The sequence below is a fragment of the Rousettus aegyptiacus genome, unplaced genomic scaffold (genome assembly GCF_014176215.1).
Source record: "Rousettus aegyptiacus isolate mRouAeg1 unplaced genomic scaffold, mRouAeg1.p scaffold_m13_p_1, whole genome shotgun sequence".
NCBI lineage: Eukaryota > Metazoa > Chordata > Mammalia > Chiroptera > Pteropodidae > Rousettus > Rousettus aegyptiacus.
In genome coordinates this window covers 3402270-3426050 of record NW_023416284.1, presented here as the reverse complement: position 1 = coordinate 3426050, position 23781 = coordinate 3402270, and the positions used below count along the sequence as shown (strand labels likewise).

At 49.1% G+C, this 23781-nt stretch overlaps 1 protein-coding gene across 13 annotated transcripts in view; it reads right to left on the bottom strand.

Moving 5' to 3' along the window:
* CAMTA1 (calmodulin binding transcription activator 1) overlaps positions 1-23781 on the bottom strand; it is a 731085-nt gene that overhangs the window by 654328 nt on the left and 52976 nt on the right. Inside the window, exon 4 of one of the 13 annotated variants that reach the window (XM_016165331.2) lies at positions 6160-6453. The exons of the other annotated variants lie outside the window; for them this stretch is intronic. Within the exon in view, the coding sequence (XP_016020817.1) occupies positions 6445-6453 (9 nt within the window). The 3' untranslated portion in view covers positions 6160-6444. Of the gene's footprint in view, positions 1-6159; positions 6454-23781 lie in introns of those variants that run through there. 13 annotated transcript variants of the gene reach the window in all.

The following is a 23781-nucleotide window of genomic DNA, read 5'->3' as shown; positions in this document are numbered from 1 at the left end:
GGAAAGTCAGAAGCTTTCTTAAAACCCACAACAGAAAGGAAAACTGTACATCCTGCTCCAGGTGGCTTGTTTGCTGCATTTCTCCTCCGAAGAAACAACGCTATTTACCCTGACGCGACATGATCACCAGCGTCGCCTCATAAGCAACCTCCTACCATCCAAGCCTGTGCTGTGTACGCAGAGGTCACACGCTCAGGTCTCTAACCAAATTAAGAGACAGAGATTTCGTAGTCAGTCAGGGATTTCGTAGTTAGTCGGCTCAAATTCCGCATGTAAAATGCCGACTTAACACCTCAGGGCACAGTGAGGGACAGGCCTGACGACACTCCCCCAAGCCACCACAACCAGCCGTCTGCTCCGTCTGCTCCGAGAGCTTCACGTCTAACTGACGCCTCCCGCCTCGCTACAGGAGGGAAGTCACAGCCACAGGGTGGCCCGAACGTGCCTGCCCACCTGCCCCTCGGGCACACGCAGGTGCGGTGCAGCCGTGTGGATGACTGAGCCCTGACTCGCAGGTGGCATCGGGATGAGCTAAAGCACCTCCGGGTGCCACCACCACTCGGTGACAAGGCCTCTGATGTGAAGACACTTGTGTACATCCCTGTGTAACATGGGCTCTGCTTCCAGTGACAGCCCTACTTCTCGTCAAGGTCGCCTACAGGTAAGCAAAGTAGAAACTACTCCCCTAACCCTTCGAACTAAGACGTTTCACCGTGAAATAAAAAGTGAACGTCTTCAGTGCCAGCTCTACTGACCGAAAGACGAGTGAGGGGCGTGAGCTGGTAGAACGCGCCCACGCCGACCGGCACGGGGCTCGGCTGTCGGCTAACGACTACCCGCGCTGCAGGCCACGGGACTGAGGGTGCGGACACCTGCGAGGTTATGGGGAAGGGCAAGAAACTGGGGGTGGGGTGGATGAGTCTCAGGAGGTCGAGGTGAACTGGCACGGAGCCCACGGAGAGGCGCCGCTGCCCGCCCCCTCCCCACACTGCTCTGGCTTCCTGTGGCTCCTGGGGCGGGAGTGTAAGAAGTGATACGGTTGGGGGTGTTTTTTCTTCTTTTGTCCTCGTGGTCATTTTGTTTGTGAAATTCTGCACTTGGCTGGTCATTAAGGTCATGGTGACACAGACGGCACAGGGGACCTGCATGAGCTAGGCAGAAACACATCTCATCTCGATACTGCATTGCTATACGGTGGCAAAACCTGAAAATTCAGGATAGCACTCTAATTTAATCCTGTATTTAGCTGATGATCCCAAATAACACTTTGTCAGCTTTTGTGATCTAGCACAAAACCACATGCCTTGTGACATACCAGCTGGGCTGTGGTGATGCCCTTGACTTGGGGCTTAAAAGCTTTGGTTGGGACATAACTTTGATGTATTGTATTTCCATTTCAAACTGCAGTGATCATCCCCGGGTTTGGCATCGCACGGAGTGCGACCAAAATTAGACCCTGGCTGGTCACCGAGCACCTGTGCCCCCTGGCGCACCTGCGAGGGCCACTGCCCTCCGCTTTGCTCGGCTGCAAGATCGACAAGCCACGGCGGGTGCGTTTACAGGATGCGGGGCTGAGAACCATCTGCCTGGCCTGGTGTCTCTTTAATTAAAACTTTAATTACAGATATCTCTCTGCACAGATACGTGCGGTCTATCAGCTCCTGGTCTTAATTACCTGTGCTAATGAGGATGAAAGCAGACGAGCGTTTGCTGAGTGTCTACTATGTGGAACCGCTAGAGCAGGTGAAAGCCGGCCGGAGGCGAAGGGCCTCGCCGAGGGCCGCCCGCTTCCTACCTGTCCTCCCGCCACCATCGCGAAAGTAAAAGGGCACCCAGGCTTGTCTCTGGGAAACTGAAGGGCTAAGAGGAGTAAAACACCCAGAAGGATCGGCCCGGGAGGGCGAGAAAGGGCTGGGGCACGGGCCTGCCCGGCCGGGGCCAGCGGCGGCTCGCATGCCACCTGCCCAGCGCGCGGCCGCCGTCGGCCACCGGGAGACGGGGGGGACAGCGGGAGGCCGGTTCTGAGGCCCTGCGGCTCTGAGGCGCGCCCCGCGGCACTGCGCCGACCAGCAAGGCGCTTCTCGGGGACACGACGAGCACCAGCGAGGACGAGCAGGACAGGTCCCCAGCGCCTCCCAACCACGCCACGGCCCCACCGCCTCCCACGGCCCCCTTCTGGCCGGGAGCCTGTCACTCGTCACACCTCTGCCACGTGTGTCACAGCTCCCCCGCCAGCACCAGGCCCCCGGCTCTCACGCCACGAGGCCTCCGCTCGACCCCGAACCCCAAACTTAGAACGCGCTCACGTGCAAGGGGACACGAGAGGGAGCCAGGCAGAAAGACGCCCCTCAACCGGCTCCGCCGCCTCCCCGGCACACGGTTGGTTAATCGCACACATCCACGGTGTCGCGGCCTGGGCTCTGCTCCCCTGGGGAATGGGACTGGGGCGCCCTGAGCGGCAGGTCTGAGCCCCGAGTGCCTCGAGGGCGGGCTTTCCCCGGTGCGGGTTACTCGTCACCAAAACGAGGGTCCGACCCGCGACCTCCGAGCTTCCAGCTCTAAAACGGAGCAGCAAGTGCCCTAAAAGCCAGGGACACGCGCCTCTGGGGCAGCCCGGGCCGTCCGGGTGCCCCGCACGCTGTGCTGTTCAGTGACTGACCCCTGGCATCTCCCAAACTATCCAAATCCAAAACACTAAATTACCTAAATTTTCAAGATTAACCACTCAAATCAGGGTAGACAGTCACAAACAAACTCTGACAATGTTCAGGCCAATGAGGGGTAGTGCCTACTCCTTGAAAAACAAACTGAGATGAATTAAGAAAGGTCGATTTGAACACCTACTACGTGCTAGGCCTCAGGGAGGACATCGAGCGTTAACAATGCTGGCCCAGAGTCAGGAAGCACGGGTCTCCAGGTGCACAAATAATTCACATTTTTGTCTCGTTTGTGACATAAACGTCCTGTATTTCTGTACCTATCAATCATCGATGAACGGTTCTCTGCTGGAACGGCCAGACCAGAGTCCGGGATGGGGTCAGTGCTCCGTAATTTAAAGCTGTACCAGCGACCCTGGGTGTGCAGCCCAGGCTGAGGGGTCTCTACAAGTGCCACACGTGTGCCAGCCTTCCTGGAGACGGTGGGGGCGGGTGGCCGGAGGCATGAGTCAGTCAGGGGTGCCAACGGCTGAGGGATGGCACTGAACACAGCCAGGGCCCCTGCGACCAAAGGACGGGACCACTTTCTGTCCGGGGCGCGGCCAGTCTGCCAGCAAGTGTGGGCGGCAGGTGCCGGGGGACAGCGGCCCCGGCATCTGAGTCCCCGCCCTGCGCCCTCCCGGGGCGCGGCCCTGAACCTTGGTGCAGAGACAGGGACGCGTGGGAACCTGCGAGAAGGCGGCCCGGCAGGGGCTTCCCGCGAGCCTCCCGCACTGGGCGGGAACTCCTCAGCAGCCAGACACCGGGGGCCGCCCTGGCGGCCCTCCACCTCCCCCTCCCCATCCCCCGCGGCGTCCTTCCCCGAGTCTCCACAGCCAGAAACAGCGACACCGAAGGAGCCGTCAACAAAGGGTGCAGCGGCTCTGAGCTGCCTAAACTTTCTTCCTCCGAGGCTAGGAACCCGGCTCTCGCCTCACGCACCTGAACTTGCACCTGTCTCAGGTGCTTGCTCGCCAGGCGCCACCTAACCGCGCCCCCAGCGGCACGCCCGCGTCTCTGTGGCAGGTCAGAGGACCGAGAGGAACGCCCTTTAAAGCTCCATTTTCTGCAAGGCGTGGGTCGCCCTCCGAGCCCCACCTCATCGAAAGCCCCGACGCCTCGGGTCCTCCCGGCGCGCACCTGCCCCACACGCTGGCCCAGCTCGGCGTGCCCTTCGGAGCAAGCACTGGCCCTGCCGTGCACACTGCAAAGAGGAGGGAGCGAGGGCACAGAGGGCCTGGCTGGCTCTGGCGAGGGGCTGCAGTGGGCTTCGACCCCAGGCTGCCGGCCACCCCCACGGGGCTCGCCGCCACCGCCCCCCCACATGGCCGCCGCAGCTGTCATCGGCACAGCCACGGGGAGAGACTGGGGTCCAGAGCACCTCTGCTGGGTCCCCACACAGTGTCTCCGCCATGCAGCGCTGCGTCTACCCTGCCAACACCCTGGAAGGCGAGCAGGAGACACACGGTACCCGCGCTTCGCACAGACGACAACTGGAGCGGAATCAGGAAACGCCTCACACACTCCGACATGTGAAGCCAAACAATTAATTCACTGTTTTCAGCACCAGCACGAAAGTCTTTTGAAGTCTTTCTATTTGAGTTTTTTGAGCTTTGTGTGACTAACTTAAAAGATACCAATGATGTATCCAGAAACGCTGCTAGTCAAAAGCAGGTTTTCTGACTCTCAGATGGTTTTCTCACTGAATCATGCTTCCAAAAGCTACATCCGTGTGGCTTACGACTCACTAGCATTCTTAAATACTAACCAATAAGCAATGTTCCTTGAAGATAAGTAATGTGTTCATATACAAGCATTCTTAGAAAAATTGGGTTACCTTAAAATGTACCCAGCAGAAAACTTTGACGACCATCTGACCCAACTGCAAAATAAAACATTGCAATGCAAACTTTTCTCTTCTGTACCTGTTACGTCTCTTCAGCTCCTCCCGGACTTAAATAGCACTGGATTCTGTCTAGAGGACATGCGAACCCCCAGGGAGGTGTCAAGAGGCCCTGATTCTGCCAAAAGGGAGCTGGGACTCTGGGGGCCATAGGCCAGCTCACCTTGGTGGGCACAGAGCTGCTTAAGCAAGAGGAGTGGGGACACGTCACCCCCCCAACCCTGCGAGTCTCTGCTCAACAAGCCCCGAGCTACACACCGCCTGTCTGGTGCTGGGAGGACTTGGCCTCAGAGGAGCTGATGAAGAACGGACCTGGCAAACACCCCTACACAACGCTGAAAGCATTTCCATAAAAACATCACCCTGAAACGCAAGGTTTGATTAATAAGTTGCTCCCAACTACTGGGACATTTATTCCATGTACCTTCTGGCTTTATAATCATAGGATGTTTACCTATTTACATTTCTCAGCTCTGGTATTTTGTGATTCCGTGAAAAGACACCCAACAGGCCAAAGGCAGTTTTGCAGGTATGTTAAGAATTACAGACAAAAACGAGCTAGAAGCCTGAAGAGTTCACGAGAGTTCCAACCTCTCATGAACAGCTCACTACAACTAATTTTAATTTGTGGTTCTAATGAATGACATAAACTTTTATAGGTATCAACAAAGCTCAGAGAGGACTTAAATCCATTTCAATGCTCATTTAGCAGCTTCAGCTGCGTGCAATTAAAGCATTGGCATTAAATGTTAGCGAATAAAATAATGAGACACTTAAAAAATAATCTGCTTCAGCAGGCCATGCTGAGAGATTGCACAGGATTTTTTTATAAAAAAAAATAAATAAATAAAACATGATTTCTTAGGATTATCTTGCCAGTTCAAAGAATTAACTCAAGCTTGATTTTTGGTTTGTTTTGCTTTGGAATAAGAATTTTTCTGAAAAGTATACGATAAAAAAAAAAATGCATTATCTGAAAAACAATCATAAAGTATCATATGGCATAAAGCAATCTGGTATATGGACCATCACAGCTGACTGACCAGGTTTCAGCAGAGACAAAAAGACATTTTTGATCATGTTAATAAAATACTGCTTATTCTTAACTTATGCCTCAAATAAAGAAATAAAATGTTAAAGGAGCGGGAAAGGTGATTCTGGAAATGAGACAAGTTTCTTCTAGCCCTTACACACAACGAAAGGGCTGCACTTTCTCTCCCAACAGTATTCAAGAGTGTAAAATGTAGTCTGAGGTTGGAGAATGTGGCAGCTAAGGGTGATAACTTCAAATTGCCACAATTTCTGAAAGACAATTTAATGAGCGCAGGGGAAGCGGCATGTGGGGACGATGAGCGTGTGTGTGGAGGGGAGAGAGGTGCTGGTACGCAGGAGGGTGTGTGTGTGTGTGTGTGTGTGTGTGCGCGCGCGCATGCGAGCGTGAGTGTGTGGAAGGGCTGGGTTGTGTGAGTTCTGAGTGAACCACAAGTTAATTTAACTTTTGCGAAACGTGAATCGAAAAAGAGATATACTGTATGGGGAAATGCACTCATTAAACTGAAATTTTAAAAGGATGAAAACACAGATTACACTTTATTTTAAAAACTGAAATGAATTTTAATACAGAAAATGACGACAGCATTTTGCAAATTTATCGCTCAAAGGGATATCTCTATTTGAAGAAATCAGCGTGTTACACTTTGAGAGATGAAATGTTACAGCTTGTACACCAAAATTAAAAAATGAAATTAAATTAAAAAATGAAATGGTTACCAAGGTAATGCAGGTCAGGGGATCAAAGGTGAAGGGTCACACATTATTAAAAAGAAATCCAAAAGGGCGGCTGCGTCATGATCTCTGCAAAACAAAGGAGCTCCAGTAAGTAAAACTAGTACCTTCGAGAATTCAAAATTCAGTTCTTGAAAAGAAGACTCCCCTGTAAATTGAACACAGTCATTCCCGACTCTGTGTAGAGCCATTTTCATTTAGGTACAAAACCAAATTTTAATTACCTGTTACCAGCAAAATTTTTGTACAAAATTAACCGTTCAATCATATTCAAACCCCCAAATCTCTTTCATTGTAAGTGACTGAAAAGTTCGGACACTTCCACTGGACCCCACACCCTGTTTTCTGGATATGACAGTGTTTGACAAGTTGCCAACATATCAGAAATCTAATTTGGTCACAGCTTGGTGAGTTTTTTTTTTCCCTCTCCTCAAGGAATGAGTTCCAAAATTGAGTTTTGCAAATTTGTTTCATTTGAAGTAGCTGCATAAAATTTCCATTATTGGAACATTTAGTATAACAATGTTCTAGAAGACAGCAATAAAGTGATACATGATAAAATAAACTGTGTAACTGTATCTATTAAGATCTGTTCCCACACTCCACTCTCACTGCACAGGGGAGGAAAAAAAGGACATCTCAGGCAAAATCACTCGCTAGTTCTGCTGGAATTACACAGAATTAAAAGAAACTTGACACGAGGACCACCCGACAAGGGAAAAAAGTATCTGACAGGTTAGGCGTCAATGTCCTCAACAAATATTATTATTTATTCATCTTCCCCATTGTCAAATTAAAATAGCTTATGTTTTAAAAAGGACAGAAAGAGCTAAGGTTTTGTTTTGCAACATGCAGCTACCACCTAAATCATGACAGACACACTCGGCAGCAACAGCAAGCATAGCAATTAGTAGCTACAGTGAACGAGTTCCGAATTCATTTCACTAGTAAAAAAGATGGACACGATCATCGCGGTGACAGTCACCTTGAGTCCCCTTCTCCACAACCAAAGCTCGACCTGAGCCCGGAATCCAAGGTCCTCAGTCCTCACTGGACAGCAGGCGCTAACTGACAAAGGGCACCGCGGCTCCCGCGCGAGCGTAGACGGGACCATCGCGAGCAAAGAAGGACTTAGGACTGAGCACCATCCTTGCCCTCAGTCCCCTAGTTCGGTTTCATCCTACGATACCTAACGCGTGCGTTGACCTTGCTAAAAATCCAATTCCAAAAATACGTAGAGATTTAAAACACAGATGACTCTGCCCAACCGGATTTTATTAAAAGGCACAGGCTGGCCTTTCTGGTGGCTTAAAACAATCGCTATAAAGGCACACCTAGTTTGACTGCGTTTCACTTTATTGTGCTGACAGATGTTGCTTTTTTTTTTTTTTACAAATTGAAGACAAGACCCACCACCAGCAAAAAGATTACGATCCGCTTTGCTAAGTGCCAGAACCGAACCCGCAATATCTCTGAGGTCTGCCTGTAAGCGAACTCTATAAACGCCAGGTTTCTGCTCCCCTGGGTTCAGTTTTGTTCAAAATAACTCGCAGGGCTTCGCACGCTGGATACGAGTGTATTGGTGCCTTAGGGCCGTGTTTCTAAAAACATGATTTTTTTAGAGTTCCATAGCCCCTGAAACGTAAACTAGCACTTCATTTCTCTGGGATGCGCACCTCCCATACAGCCTGTCACACGCGCGTGTGTTGCTGCAGGCGGGCGAGCGGTTCTGCACACTCTGGAAGGGATCGCTGCCCCATCAAAGCGGCGCGCACGCTGTTTTAGTAGTGCTGTTACTCGGACAAGCTCAGCATCTTTGCAGGAAAAGGCAAGAAGCCAGCAGTAAGTATCGCATTAGTCCAGTTTTGTTTTGCTAAAAAGTTTCCTATTAAAAATGAGAAAAAATCTATGTACTCCGATCAAACATCTCCGTGCACCCCTTTTTTTTTTACCAAGATACATGTATTTATTAAGCAACTTCTTGATAACAAGATAAAGTACTCATAGAAGCTTTTCAAAAGTCTTCTAAATTGTTTCTAAAAATCACCAACTCACAAAAGTACGTCAGTCCAAGTTTCAGGTAATTTAAGGCGCTTAGTCAACATTTTTCAAATGAGTTTGCTCTTCAGGTGGAGAAAGGTAATGGCTTCCAAGAGTTACTACATCCCTAAGATCAAGGACCCCGGAATCCAAAAGAACAAATTAAAAGCAGGAGGACAATGCACACCTGGGAGCACCTGATCCACCTTCGACCGTGAGCAGCCGCCAGAGCCCCTTGGCTGAGGAAGGCGTTTGGAACACACGCACGCTTCCACCGACATTCTGACAACCGCCTTCTCGGCCTCAGATCTGCTGAAGAGACATGGGGCCTGAGTAGCTTTTATCCTTTCCAAAGGACAGGCCCAAGCTGAAACTCTGCACACAAAACACCCTTCTAGCCCCGTCCTGGGCCTCGCCCAGAGTGACTCATGGACCAAAACGATCCCTCCTCCGTTCTCCTCCGAAAGCATCCTTTCAGCAAGGCCCAGGCGCTAGGACTACACGTGGACCGACGGGGTAAACACCAGTGCACGCAAAGACGAAAGAGGTTTCTAAACTCAAAACGAATCCCTAACTGGCGGAACTGACATTTTTACATCAAGGGGAAGGGAAGGCTAGTCTACCACAGGAGAGTCTCCATCCAAAATGACAACCAGTAACCGAGCAGGAAATGCTGAAAAATCGACTAACCCCAACACTGTGGGCATAACTAGCATGCACAGGACCCTCAACCCAACACTGAGAAGCTGCGCTCCCACGCCGGTGAGCTACGTCAAAGGAATGGGAAACGCGCCAAGTCTCACCTTCACGGGGCCATCAAGTCATCAGAGTTCCAGCAAAGAACCAGAGAATACTATTCCAGGGACATTCTCACCCATACTCCGTTAGCCCTCGACGTCGGGACAACCTTATACCAACAGAATACTCAACTTAATACTAGATTTATACTCCATGTTAATGTCTTCTCTCTCTGTCTCTCTCTGTCTCTGTCTCTGTCTCTCTCTCTCTCTTTTCCTCCAAGGACCAGCCAGCATTTTTAAGCACAGAGAAGTGGTTCATTTCTCAACTAAACAGACGTAGAACAAAGAACGTCATTTCTAGTAAGGCTAAATCATGACAGAAAGGCTGCCATTTTCACAGGCGCGCCAGTTTCTAAACGAAGCACATGGAAAACCAGAAAGAAATGAAAATGAAGAACCAAGAGAATTCAGAGAGCAGGAGAAACTAAGAGACAGCTGAAGAAGCACATTAAAACAGAGCCTATATGTTTTACTAATTCTTTACAGAATGGCTATCAACTCAGTAAAATGCTCTCAGCAGCAGAAACTAACGTCAGCAAGTGTCTTCAGAGATTAAAGAGAAAAATGTCCAGCCAAAACCCTATTATGGTGATGGGGCAAAAAAATTTTATAATCTATAAATAAATAAATCATCAACGTGTCATTCATAAAACGAACAATTCACTAGAATAAAATGCCCTTGCGCTACATCTACCCTTCAGTTGCGTGAGGAATGTATTTCTACTCTCCTTCCACGCTGGACCCAATGTTAGATTTTTCAGCACATTAAAAACACCATCTATGGAAAAACCTAAACGCACGAAAGCACTTGGCGTTCAGGTCTGAGCCTCCTGCAAGCGGGGCCCCCGCCTTCCGCTGCCCACCCCCCGCCCGGCAGGAGCCATTCTGACCACTTGCCAGCCTCTCTGCAAATCTATGTCCTCTGTCAAGCTTCTCCAAGAGAGTCTGCTCAAAAATATCTGTTTCTCGAAATTTCTATAAATGAGACAGTAACGGAGACCTCCAATCCTCATGTTGTTCCACTACAGTCCCCCAAAAGAAAACAACGGCTTAGATGACAAATTTAATACCTTTCCACCCAGGACTTTATCCTCAACAATGTCATTCTTTTCCCGAATAGCTTCAAAGACGTCACAAAAGGATGAAGAGAGTGGACGGGAGAGGGGCGAAGGGGACAAGAAACTTTTATGAGCGGTGAAAATGCTCATTACGGTGAGAGTTGTGTATGTGTGTGTGCGCACACACTCACACTTTCAACCCTACAACTTTAAATGTGTGCACTTTATTACATGACAATTATACCTTAAAAAGCTGTTTAGGAACGGGGAGGCGGGCACGAGGCGGGGACCTGGCCTCTCCCTGCAACCCCCACACAGAGAGAGCTGGGAGTGTCATGGGGGAGGCGGCAGGAGTCGCCTCCCCTGAGCCCCTGAACCCCAACTCTGGAACCACTGGTCTTCTCGGGTGACATAAAAAATCCTCGTTGTTTAAAATAAATGCACAGTATGTAAATACTATATAGTTAAAACATTTGATATTGATTATAACTTCACATTAGCCATAAACCTGAAACTATCATATTTTCGGAACTGAAAGTCAAGGCAATCTGTCGTAGCTTCTCTAAGAAGGGACTGTTCCAAACCAGCTTTTGATCTACTCCTGGCCCTGCAAATGTTATGTAAATTCACCAAATAGTCTTAAATTTTTTTCTTCAGATTTGGAATTTACATTATGTCAACTGCGTCCTAGCCAATACCCATTGTTTTCCGGTACTGTCCCACTAGGGAAAAAGAATCAAACGATACGTGCCATATTCTACTGAATACAAATTAATAAGTCGCAGGAGAAAACGCAGCCAGATCGCCCGCTACCGATTTCGCTTCCCCGCGGGCGGCGCCCAGCTCCCGGCCGCGCACGCCGCCGCGGGCTGCCGGCACCACGGGCAGCACCATTAAAACCCCCACCTTTTCCATTTCCTCCATTCAATGATTCTCACACTTCAGACTGAATAAAAATCCCCTATTTAAAGCAAGTCATTTGTAAAAATAGTTCCCCAAATCCCACCCCCGCGAGATCGCAGCTTAGTACGCCAGAAGAGGGGTTCGACAATCTACACTTTTGGTAAAACCTCCAGACGAGTCTGACCAGAAGAGGCTACAATTCTTGCCTTAAGAAAAACTGCGCAGGTAGGTCTGACCCCGTCCTCCTGTCCCCACGCACGCCCCGCCTCCTGCGGGCACTGCGCACAGATGACAAAGCTGTGAAAGTGTAAAGCAAGAAACAAATTCCAGCCCGTACCAGCTTAAGGCGGCCCTACCTCTAACAGCCAAAAGATGCCTACGAGGTCTTTAAACCCTACGAGCTACGCCGAAAGGCAGGGTGGCTGCGGAGTCCTTTCTGGGCTTTAAAAGTGTGCCAAGCGACTCTCGGTTCGAGCAACAGGCTCTGCCACTTCCTACTCCTATGGCCTTGGACACATTATTTAATGTTTAAACTAAGTCTCACTTTCTGCATTTCTAACAGAAAGATGATAACATCCCCGCCTCACGGGGCTGCTGTGAGAACGAAGGACAATAAGCAGTGAAAGCTCCTCGCGTGCTCGGGACCCGGAGCCGCGGGCAGCAGCTCGGCGAGGGCCACGGGAGGCTCATCGCCCGTTCCGCCTGGGCCTTTCCGAGGTCTGCAGGAGGGATGCTGCTCTGCCCATTTCTGCAGATGGGGAAGGTTAAGTTCAAGACATAAATCTTAAGAACGGCAGAGCTGGAATTCCAACGAGATCTGTCCAGACCTGTCGACTCCACGATGCTCACGTGGAAGGGTCTGGGAGACGCCCTCCTGCGCTGCACACTGAGCTCCCAACATGTGGCTGGGGAGCGCGACAACGGCTGGGTGGGCCCTCAGGGCGACTCCACGGGTCTAGATCCACCCGCACCTACCAGCACCTCACGCGACGCACTGAAAAGGATACGGGTGCAGTTTGAACCAGCGAATAACAGCAACAGGCTCAAGGACTTACTTGCACATTTATGCAAAAAGAGGAGGAGTGTGTTTTCCGTTCCGCAGTGGACAAAGTCATTCATCAACCGGCCTGCACTCAGCACCTGACCGGCAGACTCTGCACCGGGAGCCTGGGCTGCGGGGTGAAGGGCAGGGCGGGCTCGGCCTCGTCCATCCTGGCCACCTCGGTGAGGGCTCAGACCCAGGACAAGCCGTTTCAAGCGCCATGGACACCGTGAAGGAGCAGCACGGGACCCACAGACGCCACGGGCACACTCGGCACGGGAATGGCATCGCCCCCGCTAGGGGGCCCGGAAACCCCGCCGCCACCACCCCGAGGAAGCAACACTTTGCTGAGACCCAGAGGATGACGAGATGGGGGGTGACCGTCTCCTAAGCAGAAGTGGCATGTAAAAGGCAGCATGGCCGCGAGAACCTGGAAGTGCAGGGGGGCCACAGGGGAAGAAGCCAGCGGCTGGGACAGAGGACGAGGGGAAAGGGGATCGGCAGGGGCCGGGGGGTGACAGACGACAATGCACGCGCCCCATGGGCCACGCTGAGAAGCTGGGTGGCTCCAAGAGCGATGGGCAAGCGCTGACAAGCCTGAGGAGAGGGGAGGACAAGCCAACGGCATTTTTAAGAGACCGCGCCGGTGTCCGAGGGACGCTGGGTGGGGAGGCGGCGCGGAACAGCGGGGACGGCAGTCGGGAGACCCTCCTCTGGGCACAGCGGCTGCCGCTGGGACTGTAAAGAGAGATTCGGACGGAATGAAAATGTATTTGGGAATACTCGCTATGGAGTAAAAGAAGGTGTCAAAAACGACCTCTGAGGGGAAAAAGTAGTAACCTTACAGGCAGAAACCTGACGAACACTACCCAGCAGCCGAGGGTAAGGTCACGGGTGACAGGCCACGCTGCCGGGACGTGACGGGAAGGGCACTCTGCCTCTGCGGTCTCCCTTCCCTAAACCCTAGCCCCAGCCTCACCACGAGAACGGCAGACGACCCCAACTCGAAGGCCATCGCACAGAGTATCTGATCTGCCAAGGCCCACGAAAAGCAAGGAACATCTGAGAAACTGTCATAGTCCAGAGAGGCCTACGAAGCCATGACGACTAAAGGACAGTGACGCCCCGGATGGGGTCCGGGAACAGAGAAGGGCACGAGGGGGAGCCAAGGAAATCCAGGAACGTGCGTGTGGTTTACAGCAGCGTGCCCGTCCTGGCCGACTGGCTGCGACAAAGGTACCAGGCGGGACACCCAGCCCGCGGGAGAAAACCCGGGGGCGGCCCCGACCCGGAGGCGCGGGAGGCGGGGGAGGCGGGGTCCTCTGCGCTGCGGCCGAGGAACCATCCAGAACAAGCCGGAAAACGCCGCCCGCGTTCGACAACTCCGAGAGCGCTGGCGGCTGGAAAGACCTGTCGGCGGAGCAGCGAGGCTCGGCTCGGACCGAGGGCTCGCGCCAGAGGCTGAGCGCGCGACTCCCGGAGGCGGAGGCGGCGCAGGCGCCCGGCGCTGGAAGGACGGAGTGCGGGACGCGCGGACCGCGACACCAGTCGGCCTTGAAAGGGAAGGCTGCTCCGACGCGCTGCCCCGCGGAGGGACCCCGGGCACGTTCGGCTGCGGGAAATAAGCCAGTCGCAGGGAGACAAATGCCGCGCGATCCCACCTAGATGAGCCGTGGAATTCAGAGCCAGCGAGGAGAATGGAGGCTGCGGGACGCGGACGGAGGAGACGGGGAGTCACTGTTTGATGGGTGCAGAGTTCCGGTTTTGCAAGATGAAAAGAATTCGGCAGACGGATGGTGGTGACAGCTGCACAACAGTGCGAACCTACTGACTACCAAAGAACCGGCCACTTAGAAGCGGCTATGATGGCACGTTTCAAACTTTAAAAACCTGTTCCAGTATTAAAAACACTTTTAAAGGAACTCTGGCTCTCAAGATGTTAAACTCACAGCAAGCTATAATGACCTCCAAGGAGAAATACTTAAAGCTGGAGCGCTCTGACCTAGATCAGCCCTTCCCAAGCACGGCCCTAATGACGTGCGACACAGGACGCACGGTTACAGGTGTCAGCCCCTGGTGCTCAGCGACGGCGCCTGGGCCACCCGGACGGCCGCCCGGGGGATGGTCTCTGCCCTCAGGAGGGCTCCGCATTAAGCCTGCCACAGCGGCACGTGGGATGTGTGCTAAGACACGAGCAAAGCCGGGAGGCAACGGCCACAGAAATGAGGGTCAGAGATTCTGTCAGTTTTATACTCAGTGGCAAGCAAAGCGGCTTTAATTCTTTTATCAACCAACAGCTTCTGCTGCTGAACGGAAAAAAAAGATTGTGATCTCAACTTTTAAAAACTAGTAACAAATCACTGAGAGAAACAATGAACCTCTGCTGTAAAGTCACACTCCATTTTGACAGATCTTTAAGAATAAAATAGGAACAAGTTCCTCTTCACAATACATTAGATTGACAAAAAGGAAATCAATGTGCAAGGGAAAAAATAAAAGAGAAAAAACGCTGTGGTACTGAGGCAGGTGAAGAATAAACAGATCAATGAACGGAGAACATCCAGATAAAGGACATGCATTTGTGGAAATTCAGCACAGGGTAAAAAGGCAACATTTCGGATCAGTAGGGAAGGAGAAACGATTCTATAATAAGCATCTATTTAGGGGCGAAATGAAATTAGAGTTCTACCTTACTCTGCCCCCGTATAAAAAATGTTTATCTGTACTAAACATCTAAGGATATAAATTCCAAAATAAAAGAAAATCTAGGGAGAATACTTAACTGGGTTGGGCAGGACTGTCCGAGGTATACTTCACTGCCAGAAAGACTCACAGTTTAAGTGCCAGGATGACGCAATGAGTTAAGAAAATGAAGAATGAAATATGGGTCACTAGCCAGGAAAACGTTATAAATACATTTTCTAAAAAAAAGAAAAACAGAGAAATCAAAAAGAAAACAGATGAAGAACTGACTAGAAAAAAAAGCAAAACAGTGAAAAGATGATTCAAAAAATAACACAGGTGACCGAAAGATGCTAAATCTCTGAAATATGCAAAGAAATGGTAATTAAAAGGAGACATAACTTCAGCTATTGGATGGAGAAAGATTCTGAAACCTGACTGGTTAGCGTCTGGGGAGATGGACAAACTGGCACCGCCCTCCTGGAGGACACATGGCATAGTGACTCTGTTTGATGAGCAACCCTTCTGGTAGGCCTCTCTTCTAAGAAAACGCCTGCAGAAGTGTGCAAAACCGTGTGACCAGGACTGTGAAGTACCTCGCTGAGTACCACGACAAAACACTGGGACGATCGATAAGGGACTGGTTTGCATTTTTCATAGCACACCCACGCTCGGCAGTTAGGTGCCTCCACGGCCACAGACAGACGCGGGCAGGGAAAGTGACCACAGCAGATCGGGGCACGGGAGAACAGCACACACACGCTACACGCGTGCATATGATCCACACGTGCACTTATTAAAGCACAGAGGAGGATATAAATCAAATCGTTGACAGTGGCTATCTCCTGGGGCACACGATTTTAAGGAAAAGTTTTTATTTTTAATCTCTACACTCCTAAATTATTAATTTTTCAGTGACCATTTATTATTTTTACAATTGTATATATACCTTTCTAAGAAAAATATAGCAATTTCTATGGCAAAAAGGACGTAAGTGATTCCATGTGCTCCCTCTTTCTCACTGATAGGTAAAGTCCTCCGATGTAAGCCAACTTCCAGCTGTGACTGAACAGTCTCAGAACATCTGTACCAAATTCTCTTCAACAAAGGCAGGCCCTACCGTTAGCAGTCAGAAGAAGTGAGATCTTTTGGAGCGATGACAAAGTTTAAAACGGCACTGGAATCCTCAGATGAAATGCATAACTTAGCAAAGAGAAGACAATCTTTGTACCTCAATTGGAAGGAGGAGTTACGACCTGTCGATACGATTTCAAGCGAACAAGATCATCATCATGAGGCTACACTGAGCAAAGGCCACACGAAACACACCACAGGGCCAGCCCAACTACAATCAGAAGAGTAACCGCAAGGCCTGTAACCTTCAACTTCATACATAACCACTGCAGTGGAACTCCAGCTAAACTGATTTAATTGGCATAAAACCACCACCGCACACACACACAACCACTTTAAGGCAGTATAATGCTTAAACCAGGAGAGGTTGTGAAAGAACTTCGATATATAAATCAATATACAATTCCAATTTGATTTTAAAATTACTGAAAACAGTCACCTCTCAATTGGGTAATGCGCTGAAGGGTAAGTAGACCTGTAAATTATATCAGCACAACTGAGAAACACAGTGGACAAAGCTAATGCCATGGAACAAAGCTAACTCGAAGAATTTCAAATGTAATTGAATACTTAAACCCTTTGGAAGCGAATACAATTGTAATTTGAATTAGGGATACGGGACTAGCGTCCCGATGACATGCGGACCCTCCCTACGATATGTCTTCCTCCACAACTTAGCTCATGTTGGTCCCTCAGTAACATAATAGAAAACACACTGGTCTCTGTCCCCAGGTACTGGCTCCCAAACCCTTGTGACTTCCTAACGAATAAGAACATCTTGTCCCATCTTGGTCTTTGACCCCGTCGCTGACACAGGCTCTCAAAACCCGTATAAATTCCTAAGTGGTAAGAGCACTGGGAGCATCTGTTCTAATGAGGGCGCTCTGAGAGGGATCCTGGCTGGCTCCTAGACGGCGGGTCACCAGAAAGACTCAGCCACGGCCACCGCTAGAAGGTGGGAACTTTCGGCCCCACCCCCACTCCACAGAGAGGGGAGGGGGCGCTGGAAATGGAGGTAACAACTGGTCATGAGGAAGCCACGAAACCCCGACAGCCAGGGTTCAGAGGGCTCCCAGGTCGGTGAACACGTCCACGTACCAGGATGGCGACGCACCCCAACTCCACAGGACCCTCCCCGACCTCGCCCTGTGCATCCTCTCACCGGGCTGTTCATCGTGTCCTTGATCACTTCCTTTAATAAACCAATCGTGTAAGCGTTTCCCTGACCCCTGTGAGCCGCTCTAGCAAATTAACTGAACCTGAGCAGGGAGTCGGGGGAACCTCCGGTTTGCAGCCCATCGGTCCGAGGCCAGACGGAGCCTTTAACCTGCGGGATCTGACGCTGCCTCCAAGCAGACAGCGTCAGAACTGAGCCCAACTGTAGGACCCCCAGCCGGTGTGGGAGCGATGGAATGGCGGGGCGGGAACCCTCACACATCTGGTGTCAGAAGTGTGAGCGCGGCGGGGTGACAGCGAAGGAGGCACCAGGAGAACAGAGGGCCCAGCACACTCGGCCTTCTACAACTCCTTCCTTCCCGTCCCCGAGACCCCGAACCACTGACTCACTCACATAACGATCGCTTACTGAGCACCTGCTACTGCCGGCGCCGTTCCGAACTCTGGGGATGCAGAGTGACGAGGACGGACGTCTCGGCCCTGCTGTCTCGTGCGCGCCATCGAATCCGCCAGCGCCGCCACCCAGGGCCCACCCACCTCGGCTCCCACGTCGCCCATTACCAGGCACTTTTTTATTTCTTTACAATGCACTTAGCACCTTATCCCGTTTATTCTCAGTCTCCCCTTTAGAATGTAAGCTCCCTGTAGACAGGGAGGCTTATGTTTTGTGTATTTCAAAACCTTAGAATACACCTCACACGGAGACACTCGAGCATCTGCCTTCTCGTCCCTCTGTGGTCTCCCCCTCCCAACAGAAGTCGCTCACATCTGCCCCGTCGGAAACATGGGTCACTGCGTCCTCCAAGCCAGCCACACCCTTCCCCCGTCCTCCACTTCGCTGCACTCGGCCCGCCACGCGACCTCTTCCTGCCCTGTGGCCGCCCCCGCTGTCCGTCTCCTGCAGGGGCACTGAGCTCTCTCCGCTGGCGACCCTCTGTGCGGAGCCCTTCGCTCTCCGATGACGGATCGCATCGAGCTAACTCCTCCTCACCCCTCTTGTCATAAAAATGCCACTTCCTGAGACAGCCTCTCCCTTGCTTCTGATCAGACGACACCCCCTCGCCTGCAGCAGCCTGGATTTTTCCTTTGATTTTGCAAACACGGACCTATTCCTATGGCTGTCCGTTTGATGGCCATTTTCCTCGGAAGGTAAACTGTGATCACCATGAATATCCCCAGGGACTCAAACAGGGCCGGAAATAGGGGGCCCGACCGGCGGTCCCATCAGACCGCAGACGCTGCGAAGGCAAGTTGCACGTCCATCCTGTCCACTCACACGTGTGGTGACGACGCTACCTGGCAAAGGGAGAGCGTTCGACGACACGTGCTACGTGAATGCTGAATAAATGCGAAGACGGCGGCGGGGACACCCCTGTCTGGCAGGAAGGGAAAAACGCTGCCGCCCCGTGGCACCCTGACGCACAGCCCTCGGACGCTGCTACTTTAGGGCGCCATTCCCGGAGGCCGCCTCCCCCGACGCGGCGCCCCGCTCCTGCAGGGCCGGCAACACCGAGCGGCAGGCAGCTTCCCCAGCACCCCCAGCTCGGGCAGTACTGGAGCGGGGGGCCCCCAGGGAGACATCTCCCCACGAGGAGCTCCGCCACGGCTCACAGAGTGACTGCGGGCAAGTTCCAAGAGCGACTGCCATCGGGTGCCACCAGCATGACCCCACAGGGACTTCGTGCAGTAAGCCACAGCGTCCCCAAAACCAGAGTGGGGGGCAAGCTCAGCCCACAGGGAGCAGCCACTCTGTGTATCTGCTATTCCAAAGTTCTTTCAAGTTCTCTGCACTTGTTACCAGCCGACACCCCATCACTCAGTTCCCTGTTATGTTAAAACTCATATTAACCTTTTTCTTCAATTTACTCTTTGGGTTTTCTCTCCTGAGTGGCTCCAGGCTGACGCAAATTTGGAGAATTCTGTGCATCTGGGGTAAGGTAAGGGTCACGTGTCCTTTCCTTGTGCATGAGTATCTAATTAACTAAACACCATTTATCGAGAAGGCTGCTTGCTCCTCACTGCATGGCAGTGCCCTGTGGATAAATCGAGTGTCCTGATCCGAGTGAGTCTGTGTCTGGCCTACTCCGAATGCCTGGCCCACACATCTAGCCCTTTACTAAAACCACATTATTTTCATTACAACGGCTTTAAAATAAGTCTTGTTACCCAGTAGAATAACTGCTCAGTTCATTGTTCTTCAGAATTATTTTGGCTATTCCTTCCTTGTGTATTTGAATACTGGTTTGTCAAGTTCAACACACACACAAAATCTGCTGGCATTTTGACTGCTATTATATTGAAAGCACAGAGAAATGTACAAAGAAATCAACATTTTAACAACACTGAGTCTTCAATCCATGAACGTGATATATCCCTCTATTTACATCTGCAACTCCTCTCAATAATGCTTATTTGTGTTTTTTTTATCATCTGTACTTAAAATTGTTAATTTACTTATTTATTCACATATATGTGTCTTGTACTTTTTAAGTTAGATTCTGAAAAATCTGATTGTTACTGCAAATGATATTTTTACTCTTCCTGTCTGTTGCTGGTATATAAAATTGCAATTCTGTCCAGCATTATCTTAAATCTTGCAACCACACTTATTAATTATAATAAGTTATACAGGATTTTTGGATTTTCTACATATACAATCACATCCCCTACAAAATCATGGTTTTATTCTTTCCCTTCTGATCCTTGTACCTTTTATTTTTCTCATCTTATTGAACCAGGTAGGACTGCCAATAAAATAATGAATAGCCATGGTAATGTAAAGGTAACTTACTCCTCAATCTCAAGAGGAAAACTTTCGACAGCTCACCATTAAACATGGTTTGTATAGAATTTTTCTAAGGAACTTCTATCAAATGAAGAAAGTAACTTTTTTACTCATGATGTGTTAAGGGACTTCATTTTGAACAGACATTCGATTTTATCAAAAGCAATTTTTGCAACTATTGACATTGTCGTGTTATTTTTCTGCTTTACCCTATTCAGTGATTTATACTGATTGATTTTTCAAACAGTACTCTTGCTTTGGCATTTTGAAATTTGTCAAGACTTTTCTTATAGATCAGCACTTTTGATAAAGGTTCCACATTCATATGAAAAGAATGTACGTTCTAGAGTTACTGGATGTAGTGTCCTGCTTATTTCATAGTTCATTATATATTTCATTTTTAATATGACTTCCAGTTTACTAGTTCTCTCTCTTACCGTGTCTAACCTACTGGTAAACCCACTGAGATCAATTAGGTCGAGTTTATCCGCTATGTTATTGATATCTTCTATGGCCTTACTGATTTTGTTTACTCTATTAGTTAATAAAGTATATTGACATATACCACTATGATTGTGGATTTGTCTATGCTTTGTTAGTTTTGCCACTTTTCGTCCTGTGCACTTTGAGGCCATGTTTTTTGGTGCATATGGATGTACAACTTGTTACACCGAGTATTTTAACATAAAACGTCTCTTTTTATCCCTAGTAACACTTCTCTGCCCTAAATCTCAGTTTTTTACATAAATATAGCAGTTACCTTTTGGTTAGCGTCTGAATAATACATCCTTTCCTACCATTTTACTCGATTTTACTTTGTCCAGCATGTCCGCACTGCACACTCGCCCATTACCATTTTAGTACAGAGTTGTGATTCACTGTTTTTAACCTGATCTCTCAATCTTTGTGTTTTTTTTTATCATCTGTACTTAAAATTGTTATTTTATTTACTTATTTATTTATTATCATTTATTTTTTTATGGTAACGTTGGTTAATGAAATCCAGTAAGTTTCAGCTGTGCATTTGAACAGTGAGGCATATATATATATTTATATTGTGTTCATCTCCCACAGTTAGATTTCTTTCTGTCTCCACCTATGTGACCCCTTTTACCCCGTCTACCTTCTCCCTCCCCCTCCTCCACCCTCTGGCAACCGCTAGTCTGTTGTCAATGGCCAAGAGTCTCTGTTTCAATCTTTGTCTTCTAATTGAAAATTTTAGCTCATTTTTATTTAACATGATTACCGAGTCCAACCTGCCATCCTGTTGTTTGCGCCCTATTTTCCCCTCCTCTGTCTTCCTACCTTTGGGGTTCACCAAGTGTCCCCTCGCTGCCGCAGCCACTGCCGCTGCTTTGTGCTGCACCCCGAACTGTTGGGCGCCTCTGTACTTATTCTCTCGCTGTTCTTCTAGTGACTATCCCAGAGACTACGAGACACATCCCTGACTTATCAAAGTCTTAAATAAATTGATATTTTTACCACTTCCTAGACAATGCAAAGACCGCAGGATACAAACCCTATTTACATCCCAACAACTATTACATGCTCTTGTTATATATATTTTTAATTAAACCACACAAGATATTATCGTTATTGATATTTTACAGAGCAACGCTAATTTGCATTTACTCTCTGTGGTCCTCACTTTCTCGGGCATCTTAAAGCTGCCAGCCGGGATTGCTTTCCTTCTGCCGGAGGAGAATCTTTACTGCCACTCCCCTAGTGCAGGCCTGCTGTGTTTACTTCTTTCCACTTTTGTTGATCTAACAAGGTGGTACTTTTGAAGGAATTTTTCCTAGGCACAGAATTCCAGTCTGGCCATTTAGCTTAATGTTTACGTTTTAAAAATATCATTCCATTGTCATGATTCTACTGTTTCTGTTGCAAAATTAGCTGTCAGTCTTACTGCTCTTTTTGAATGTGATACGTAATTTTTGTCTGGCTACTTTTAAGATTTTCTTATCTTTGGTTTTCAGCATTCTTGTGCTTCAGGGAGATTTTATTTGAATCTATCTATTCAGTGTGAGGTCTGTATTATTTCTTGAATCTGTGATTTGATGCTTTTGTCTGTTATAGATCATTCTCAGCCATTACCTCTTCGAATGCTGCCTCTGCACCACTTCTCCTTTCTTTCCTGAGATTTCAATTTCACATTTATTAGAGACTGTCACCAAAGAGCATGTCTCCTACATTCTTTCATGTATTTCCCATCCATTTTTCTCTCCATATTTCATCATCCTGAATATCTATTTTCAATTTATTACTACTAACCTACTGTTAAACCCCATCAATCGAGATCTTAATCTTGATTCATTTATAGTCCTTCGATCCTAGAATTTACATTTGGTTACTTTCTTTTTAAGTTCCAGTTCTGATTCTTAATCTTGGCTTTTATTTCTTTAAGCATATTATATACATTGGTGCCCCCTTATCCACGGTTTCAGTTACCCATGGAAACCACAGTCCAAAATAATAAATGAAAAAGGCTAGAAATAAATAAGTAATGAATCGTGCGCCATTCTGAGTAGCACGACGCACGCTGATGCCACCGTGCTGTCCCACCAGGGACGCGGCTCAGCCCTCTGCCCATTACGCATTCAGCTGTCACGTCCACTGCCATGGTGTCGCGGTGCCTGTACGCAGGTCACCCTTATTTTACTTAATAATGGACCCGAAATGCAAGAGTAGTGATGCTGGCGATTCAGATGTGCCGAAGAGAAGCTGTAAAGAGCTTCCTTTAAATAGGAAGGTGAAGGTGCTTGACTTAGTAAGGAAAAAAATATCATATGCAGAGGTCGCTAAAATCTACAGTAAGAACAAATCTTCTGTCCGTGAAATCACATGTTTGTAACTGGTGATCGCAGGCATGTACAGGAAGAACACAGGAGATACAGTGCTCTGTCCTACCCAGGGCTTCGGACGTCCACCAGGGGTCCCGAACGCAGCCCCCGTGGATAAGGGGATGACTGTAAGTGACCCGTTTCTAATAACTTTATTATCCAATTCCATCACCTGTTGTTTCTCTTGGTTTTCAGTCAAATTGTCTTAAATTGTCGTCTGCCAGGTGAGTGTGAAACACTGTAAGCAAATGCAGAGATCATCTGGGCTCTGGGGGATGCTTTCTTCTTCCAGAAAGTATTTACACTGGCTTCTGTCAAGATCGCCTGGATCCCATCAAGGACGGGGAGCATCTGACGTGGGATGTCAGTACTTGTGAAGTCCTATTCCCCAGACCCAGGCCTTGGGCACCTGTATCCAGAGCCTGTAGGTCTTCCAGCGCCCCTCCTCCCAGCCTTCTCCAATTTTTGTCCGCCACCGCCCAGTTCCTTGAGCCCATCGAAATCTCCATTCAGCTCCTCATCTGCCTGCCTCTGCTGAAATCGGCAGAGCTGCAAAATAGACTCACGTCTGGCGCTTCCCTCCTCCCCCAGATCTTAACACCCACCCCCACCCCCAAATCCTCACTGTTTTGTTAGCTCTCCATGACCGTCATACAAATCTTGTTTCAAATTCTGTCCAGCTTTTCTACCTGCAGGAAAGACGGCCCAATCACCCATTAATTAATGAAAATTTTCCCCACCCCTGTATCTTCTATCTTTCCAGGATTATACCTTTCGTCATTTTATCCACATTTTGGAAGAACGTGGAGATAACTACATCTTCAGTGAGTAACTGTTTAACCAATTACTCATCACCGCTTAACCAGAAATCTGCAGTTACTCATTTTATTGATAGATCTTTTCTATATTAAGGATTAAACCTTTGACAGACATG